The following is a 9,036-nucleotide window of genomic DNA, read 5'->3' on the forward strand; positions in this document are numbered from 1 at the left end:
AATACGTGAATTAAAGAGATACATGGAACAAGGAGGGTGGATAAACATGTTTTAGAGATAAACTTTCCTTCTTCAGAGTTCTGACTGCTGCATGTCATGCAGATGAAGCTCAGGTCTCTGTGGATAGGACATTCTAGTGAGTTCTCATCCCTATGTTCAGCTCAGCACATGCTCCAAGAGGAAGCCCTGGGCAGAGGCTAGGGTGTGAGCTATACCTCTAAGTTCATCTGTACCAATCGCCCTTTAGCCTGCTTTGTTGGCAGAAACAAAAGACCCATGAGTCAAGTATCTGATCTTTTCTCTGTTGCTTTGGCGTCCAGAGACTTTTATTCAGAGGTGACCTTATTCCTGAGGGTATATTTTCTCTTCTGCAGTTAAAATTGCCCTTGATCTCCAATGCTGTGATCGCCTGCAAGGGATCACAAAAACGTGTGATTCTTTTTATTAAAAAAAATGAAAAATCTGAATCAAATTCTGTAAGTCAGAATCTAATAGGAGAACCAGAATCACTAGAAGAAACTATATGTATATTATATATAATGTACTTTTTAGATATTAATTACAGCTGTTAGGTAATGATGTTATCATGTCATATGTACTTCTGTATATTATATATGTATCTGTGTCTATTAGAGGTATTATGTGTTTGTGCGAACTGGCTAACAGCAAACGAGGCTATTGTCTTCATCTGATGCTGGAGTTTGAAGTCTACAGAGAAGCAGGCAAGAGAGAAGCTGGATGCACTGAGGGAGAGAGTGAGGATAAGCTGGAACCCACTGGGCAGACCGGAGCTCAGGCCAGTGTCTCGCTGATCCAAGTCTGATGATGAAAGTGTGCTTCAGGGAAAGCTGGTGACCTTGGTTACAGAAGGAAACAGACTCCTGGAACTGGGGAGTGGAAGGACCCCACACCAAGGGGAGGAGAGGAGAGCCAGGGAGGAATGAGCACCCCATGACGCCGCTCTCTGCTGCATAAATACTGCCCTGCTGTTACTGATTCTCACCCTCCACACCTCAGGCATACTGTTTGTTGTCCACCCCAACATGCAGCCTAAACAAGTTGACATCTTACCAAGTCACCACAGCAAGATTTGACAAAAGGAGCGGTAGGTATGCAGGTGTTTGTTATGCTGAGTCTCTGTATATTCCCATCTGCATGTTTGAAATTCTTTATAATTTAAAAATAGCTGAAGGTGTGAAGCCATTTGCATTCATTGTAGAACCCCTAAGAAAGCAAAGTCAAAATCTGCTCCCACCCCAAAAAGTTGACTTTTTGAAACCAGTTAAGACATTATGTAAATGAACAGTCTTTCCAGTGAATAAATTAACAGGCCAGCTGGAAATGATCCTCGTGATTCCAATTTCATCTGTCTTCTTAAGTGTTTGCAAAGTAATACCACACCTTAACATTAGCAGAAGAGATAGAAGATAGGTTTTTGCTTGAAATTGGATTCCTGAGCACTCATTACATAAAATTAAACTGTAGTAGTTTCACAGAAGTAATTATGTAGCCTGAAAACCTGAACAGACAAGTAATTCACATTGTCACTGTTTTGTTTACTTTGCCTTTTGAATTGGTATGAACTACTGTGAAAACCTTTACATTTAAAATTATAAATAAAGATTTTATAATGTGCAGAAGTTGAAGCAAAATACTAAATATTTTAATTACTCCTATTAGTCTCAGCAATTAAGCTTCATGAAGCTAACTTTGGGATCACATTCCATTAAGTTATAAACTATTCCACCAGCTATAAGCCAAAATTATAAATAAAAATAGCCCAAAATAAACCACTGTTTTAGCCCTATTTTTTTAAGCGATTATGGAAAATAACTAAGTTTTGCAGCTCTGCAATCTCTGATGCAATCTAGGTCCATGCTTCAAAGCCAAAATATTTCACTCCACTGCTGAGAACCTGCTGTCTTGAGACAGGTTGGTGGTCACCTGTAAATCAGGTAAGAATCAATTTGTTCATTTGCTTGCCTTCCCTTTTCTGGATTGTTTTAATTTCATTTAGAGTTTTTCCAGTTTTGATTGGACTCTAAATACGTTTAATTTTTAAATTTTCCCTTGGCATATGATACATCAATGAGACCCCAAAAATGAATAGAAGTTTTGAAAACAGAATACTATGGCACGCATTCATTCATTTAAGTATGGGGCACATCCTTGGCTTAAAAGGATTTTTTTTTAATTAGAATTTATTAGTATTTTGGCTTATGGTAATACCTGGGTAAATTCTAAATCTTTGATTTTTCATTTTGCTAGTTACTATGCTGTGTTTTTAAAAAAAGGCCCTGTCTCATCACATGGTGACCCTACCAGATGGAGATGACAACGGTTAACATTTTGCTCTATATCCCTTATTCTTTGTCCTGTGAAGCACATGTTGAATAGGATTCATTGGAAGAGGAATTGTTTGTATGAAATTTATATAATGACTAAACTTGGGTAATTAAAAAAAGTTAATGTTCAAAAAATGCTTGCCATCAAAGATTTTGAAGTATTCATTTTACTACAAAACTTCATCTTAGAAAAAGTGCTAATTATCGAATATATTCAAATTCTGACATTGGTAAAAACATCCAGGGATGGAATGAAATCCCCTGACCCAAAATCCAACCAGCATAATTAATAATTGGTATCACTGCAGACAAGATTGCTGTGTTTCATTTAAGCATACCGCCTTGGGGCATGTTTTGAGTATTAAACACAGGCAGATAACTCCTTTTGATAGTTACTTCCTTGACAGACACTTGGAAATGGGGTTCCTAAGTCTTGGCTGGAAGAATGATTAGATTGGACAAAAAGAATTGAAAATGCCTTAGAAAGTGGTAGAATCAACAAAATTCATGCTAACTGACCATCATTCTATCTATAAAAATTTGTGGTGATTTATCCTCTGTGTGTGTTTGTCCTCTAAGCAATTTCCACAGTAGAGAACATCAGTAGAAGCCAATGACACAGTGACCCCTGGGTACTCCACAGAGCCCGTCTGGTTCTTATTCCTACACAGATGTTCGCTTGAGGCAGAAAAGAAGTAAGAGAAACACATAATCTTTACCTAAGCATGAGATTGCCTTGGCTGCCCCAACAGATGATGGATTGCTCATTCAAGAAGAGCTCATAGCCATTATTTTAAAAGCATCATTATTCACATTGTCTCTCCAAGGCGCACAGCGGCTGGGCCCAAACACCAAGGAGAGAGGGCTGTCGGATCACTTTGAGTTATTCAGAGCACCCCTTTAGAATTGAGGTTGAGATGAACAGCCCTCTGCAGGGAAGGCCTAATGCAGTCAAGTAAAGTAAATGGGAGGGGTCAGACTGTGTGTGGGACAGTGAAGGCACCGTGCAGGATTGTTCTAACAATCAAGGCTCTTATGTCAGTGTGGGCCAGGAAGCCCCCTGGTACTGTCTATATTTGAGGACTTCAGCAATGCATCTGGGAGATATCTTTACACACAAGGGGAAGCACAGGTCAGGAGGAGTCTGATTCCTGCCGGCAGGGAGTGGGAAGAGGTAGTCGTGAAATGAGAGCTTTATATTCTGACACTCCCCAAAAAGTCTTCATTTTCAAGCTATATTTCCCCATTTTGATGCATTTGAAAATGACCTTTATGGTTTTTGTCGCTCCAAATAATTATCTCTATAATCACTTTAACCATTCTTCTTCAGATGGTCACACCTTTAAATGTTTGATACTCTTTTACCCTCATTCTCAAGCAGAGATATTGAAATCACTTGTTTGTGCTAATTTTATTTTTTTCCTAACACATATTAAAATAAATACATGGTGATTAAAATTTAAAAATTGTGGATCACTGTCCCCCTAAATTCATCTTAAGGCTCCCTTATAGTGTTAGGGGGAAAAAGGATGTCCCAAAGCAAATTCCATATAGGCTTTGTGGACTCCACCCCCACCCCAGGTCAAAGCCAAAGACACTGGGAACTCCAAATCCCATCACCACCAAAGGGAAGGTGGCTGGGACCTGAGGGTGGGGTTAAGCAGCCAGGTGGATACAAAAGGCAGACACGTGGGCTTTGGGGGCTCTCCATTTTTGGGCTCTCGGCCAGCTCGCAGCGTCCGGCCAGCTCTGAGAGTGACTTTGGGTTTCCAGGTCGTCGGATCGGGTAGGACGCATTAAAGACTTTATTTCCCTATTTTCTCCCTGAGTTGTACATTTTCCTTATTTCTTTTTCTCTTGTAAATAAACCTTTTATTAACCCTTTTGTGTGTGTCTGTAGTAGAGTATTCATAAGTCCCTTTAAAGCACGCGGGTGAGGACCCACAGCCAGGAACCCGTTTAATATCGGGGTTGCTCTATAACAATAGTCTATGCCCCACATTTGAAAATTGCTGTAAGATGACCCCCAAAGAATAGGGCTTCAAAAGCCACTGAGCTGCTTGCCCAGGACATCCAGAGCACGTCAGCTGAAGTCGGATGTTGGGGTAAAGAGTATAAGCTCTTAAGCTCCCAGGAAAATTCCCCTATTCCTTCCAGGGGTCCCTGACTCTCAGGGTCAGCCAGAGAATTGCTTGAACCTGGAAATCAGACTAAGGAGAATTTCCTGGCTTGAGATTGCCCCACCTGAGGAAAACCCTGTAAGAGGACCCCTGGTGCTCACCTTGAATGTTCACACAGTTCTTGGTGTAACTGGCTCAGGTGGTATCAAATAAGAGCCAGGAAAGTTGTGGCTGAGAAGGGGGAGGGGAGACTGGAGGAGGCTGGGTATGAGCAGGTCAGTCTCTGACAGCCTGTTTGCTAAGAACAAAAATGTTGTAAATGAGTCTGTTTCACTGAACTAGCCTGGTTGGTCTCCTTAGCTACTGGCCTACTGTAACTTCACGCTGTTCTCTTCCATGATTTGCTTTATTTAAATCTCTCTTAGGGCAATCTAATACCCAGTAGCAGAAAACATCAGCAGGAGTGACTGTGTGCTGGCTAAAATCTCTTCATATTCTTTTCAGACCTAGGACATTTGCTAAGAAAGTCCTGACGTAACAACACCACTGATTTGTGACTTTTTCTAAGCTGTTTTCCCTCCCTGTTCGCTCATGCATCACATGAGTGTGCTTTGCTTAGTCGGTGCAAGGACCAGAAGTCTAATAGTCCTCAGTTCCCAAATTCCTTTCCTCCCTCTACCTTGCTGAGAAAAAAACACACCCACACAGCAGATGATGAGAAACGTGTCTTTATTGGATGCTTTTTAAAGGCATTGTCTGCTGAGGGCCTTATAGGAGTCATCAGGGCGTTCCCACCCCCCAAAAAAAGTCACAAATGACTCTCTTACTAGCTCACTACAATAAGCAAATCACAGAAGGATTTCAGGGGGAAATAATAAATAAACTAGGGGAAAGATTTGGGGTTTCCCATTCCTGGGCTTTGGAGGCCTTCCAGCTGGTTGTCTCTAGCTCCATAGACTGGGGCTTTTAAGAATGCACCATTTCCTGGAATTCTAGAACAGAGGAAGTAAGAACAGGGTCAGTGAGAAGGCTCAGCATTTTGTAGACATGCTACGGCCACTGAAAATTCTGAAGAGGAAAGGAAATGAAGCAAAGGGTCAGAGGACAGGCCTGGTCCCTTGAGGGGCACAGAAGGCAGAAAAATATGAGTCACTGCCTTCCAGTTCAGGGGGTCTATGGTGGTCCAGCTTCCTACATAGTCTAACTGAACAAATAGCATTAACGTTGCAATGTGGCCCCTTATGAAGTCAGTCCTTTTCCTCTGCCAAAGAGTGAATTCAGTGAAGGCTTATCATGATATGTGATCATTCTACTTTTTGGTCAGTTTAGACAGACATGTTGCTTTTTTTTTCTTATTTGGTAGCTATGTATTGCCTATTTAGGAAATGCTTAATAGGGTAGGATTTTGAACTAACTTTTCTCTATTGAGTTCTAATCCTACCTCAAAAAGGTTATATTACTAAAAGGCTACTACTACTCTACTAATGATGATGATGATAATGTGGGGCTACTACAAATTGAAATCGAAAAATGTTTTTTTTTTAATATTTATTGGTAAGTTTTGTCTATTTAGAAGTATTTTATGACTGAGTTTAAATGAATCAATCTTCCCTTACCTAATCTATTTTTCTGAACTATCTATAGAAATTGCATTAACTCCTGTATAGCAAGTTTTAGTGATATTTTGAATATGGGTTTTTGAAATAAGGACCTAAAGTAGCAGTTTTTAATTTCAGATTAGTACCACCACAAATACTATGTCTAGGTCCTGTTGACTTGGCATGCACAAAGTAGCTAAAAAGCATGCAGGCAACATAGTGAAAATTATCCTAGAGCTGTACAATTATGGTAGACTCTGACTATAGGGATCTCTACACAGAAGACCCCATAAACAGCAGTCGATTTATTTATTTATTCTCTATCTAATATTGTCCCCTTGGTGGACTAATTTCCAACAAAATGTACTTGCTTAAACCCTTGAAAGCTAAGAGGCTTTCCCACGCAAGCCTATCAACTCTGGTACGTACAAGACATGCTCGAGAATGCCGTCCCTTTCCTTATTCAGATGGACTCAAATTCCACTGGTGGAAATTCCTTACGCTATTTTCAGGGTGTGCTAGGGTGTCCTGCGAGTAATTGGCCAGGCAGCTACTAGTCTCCTAGGCAGCTGAAGGATATCCTCTGGTTCACATAATGACCAGTGGGGACCAGATCCTGTGATACCTCTGCAGGTGTCATGTTTTTACACACATCATTTGTATCCTCCCTTTAATCCCATTTTACAGGTGAAAACACTGAGGCTTAAGATTTTGAGGAAGTCAAGCTGGATTGGCTTTGTTAAGGCTAGGAAAGGTAGGTTTTAACCCACATCTGTCTGCTCTCATTGCCCAAGCCCTCTGATGCTCCTTGACCCAAGCTAAAGTCTTTTATGCAATGTACAGATGTGAACGTACCATCAGCCCCAATTTTTCCATCTCCATCATTATCAGCAGCTGCCATCAAGGACTTGGTTTCTGATTCAGTCAGTTCTCTAGCACCACTCTCAAACTTCTGCAGGAAAAACCTATAGGAAAATAAAGATGAGCAGAATATTTAGAAAGACCAGGCATCTCTGTACTAATCCCCCTCCTTTTTTTTTTAAGCAAACCATCCATTCCCAGCCATTGCCCTCATCTGTCAAGGGCTCAGCAAGCAAAGATTTCCTCCATTATAGAGACGAATAGTGAACATTTTGTTTTAAGAGTTTTATTTTATTTTAAAAATTTATTTATGCACACAATAGCTGGGGTACAGGCCAGAAATGCTGGGGGTGAGAGGATTCACCAGAGACAGAGTGGGGAACAAACAGGCAGACTGACTGAAATACACTGCTGAGGGGAGCAGCGGGCAAGGCAAGAGAGATCTGCTTCACCATGTGGGTAGCTCCCTGGCTGGCTGGGGATTGCTTCATAGTGCGGTGCTTACCCCCTTGTGCCACCAGGGAGGCCCCTTAAGAGTTTTATTCAGGGGCCTCCCCGGTGGCGCAGTGGTTGAGCGCTGGGTTGCGAAGCTGCCCGCAGCCTCTGCAGCGCCGGTTCGATCCCCAGCTGCTCCCGGCCACCAGAGGAGGGTCCCACATGGCGCGCAGACCTCTCCTGCCGCCCGCTGCTCCCCTCAGCAGTGTACTTCGGTCCTTCTGCCTGCTCTGCTCCCCGCTCTGGCTCTGGTGAATTCTCTCACCCTCCCCCGCTTCTGACTGTACCCAGTGCATGTATAAACAAAACAAACAAACAAATAAATAAATAAAACATGCCTCTATAAAAAAAAAAAAGAGTTTTATTCACAATTTTGTCAATAAGGAAAATCCTTCTAAAGGAAAACCCTAAAAGTAATGAAATATTGAACCTACAGTCTTTAGTGCCACATTTAATGTTCACAGGGATAGCTGACTTACGTATTTCCCTTTCATGAGGCTCTGCTGGATGGCCAGCATCTGGTCATTGTGAGAAACTGTGCAAACTGGCCTCTGACATATCCCGGCCCCACCCAGCAATGTCACATTTAGGACAAAACTTACTTGAGCTCTTCTTCATCCAGATATCCACTCTGGTCATTGTCTATGAACCGAAAAACATCCTTCACCTGACTGGCCGACATCTTGGAGAGGCCTGATGTCTGGAAGAATTTTTGGGGTTCAAAAGTATCTGGGTCTAAAGAACAGAGAATGGATTATGCTGATGCTCCTAGGGTCACATTTTGTATTTGGGCCACAATTGCTGAAAACACAGGCTATCCACAATAGTTTTCATAATCTCATTGAGCTACTAGGATGCTCTATTCAAAAAATTACAAAAGCAAATAAGGGCAAAGAGAGTTGTGACTAGTCCAAGATTTTGAGGCAGCCAAACTGCCTTGGTTCTGGGATTTCCTCTCCTGCCCCCTCCCTCGGCATCCCCTCTCCATGTGGCTGTGCCCCTCTCACTTCTCTTCCGTCCTCTCTGCAGTGCCTCTCCCTGCCCTTTTCACAGGCTGTGTTTCCAAGACTGACTCCGGCATCATGGGTCTGATTGGAGGAAAAGCAGTGGCTGGACCCAAGCAGGCCACAAGGTCTCCACGGGCTTCTTTTTTCATTTCTAGTATATTTCTCTCTCTTTACAGAAATGTAATTGCACGTACAGTTCTCCAACAACTTCAGCTCTTTAGTTAAGAACAGTTTTGTGCTCAGATTCAATGAATTTTCAGTAAAGTTTGCATTTTAATTTTCGTGGCTTTGCTGGATGTGGAGAACCGCGCTCACCCCCTCTGTACTTACCTTGGCATTCCTGCAGGGCGGCAGCGATGTCGTCAGCACTGAGCAGGTCTGTGATGCTCATGGTCCACCTGATGACACGGAGTAAACAAGACACAGTGAACGGCATGCAGGAACATGCACCCGTGGCGCAGGACGTGCTCCTAGGCCCATGGAGACGATGTCATTGTCTGCTAAGTGATGAGGTGGGATAGCCACGTAAAAGCCAAATGCTAAAAAGATCCCAGACCTTAGATCTCAGGGCCTCTCTTGAATATACACCAAAGATGGGGGGGGGGCAATT

General features: G+C 42.3%; 1 protein-coding gene across 1 annotated transcript; it reads right to left on the bottom strand.

Moving 5' to 3' along the window:
* Nucleotides 1-5,349: 5,349 nt before the first annotated feature.
* LOC119240162 (oncomodulin) lies at nt 5,350-8,817 on the bottom strand. The gene is made up of 4 exons (XM_037504523.1): nt 8,757-8,817; nt 8,022-8,154; nt 6,919-7,028; nt 5,350-5,457 (listed from the first exon to the last, which is right to left on the bottom strand). Exons 1-4 carry the CDS (start codon nt 8,815-8,817, stop codon nt 5,432-5,434), a joined length of 330 nt encoding a protein of 109 aa, XP_037360420.1. The 3' UTR covers nt 5,350-5,431.
* Nucleotides 8,818-9,036: the final 219 nt, after the last annotated feature.

Source organism: Talpa occidentalis, unplaced genomic scaffold, assembly GCF_014898055.3.
Source record: "Talpa occidentalis isolate TD23 unplaced genomic scaffold, MPIMG_talOcc4v2.1 talOcc4.12, whole genome shotgun sequence".
NCBI lineage: Eukaryota > Metazoa > Chordata > Mammalia > Eulipotyphla > Talpidae > Talpa > Talpa occidentalis.

Coding starts and splice junctions, on each gene's coding strand:
- LOC119240162 (XM_037504523.1), bottom strand. CDS start 8,817: ATGAGCATCACAGACCTGCTCAGTGCTGACGACATCGCTGCCGCCCTG. Junction 8,155..8,756: donor CGCCCTGCAGGAATGCCAAG/GTAAGTACAGAG, acceptor TCTGTTCTTTAG/ACCCAGATACTTTTGAACCC. Junction 7,029..8,021: donor CTGGATGAAGAAGAGCTCAA/GTAAGTTTTGTC, acceptor ATTTTCCTATAG/GTTTTTCCTGCAGAAGTTTG.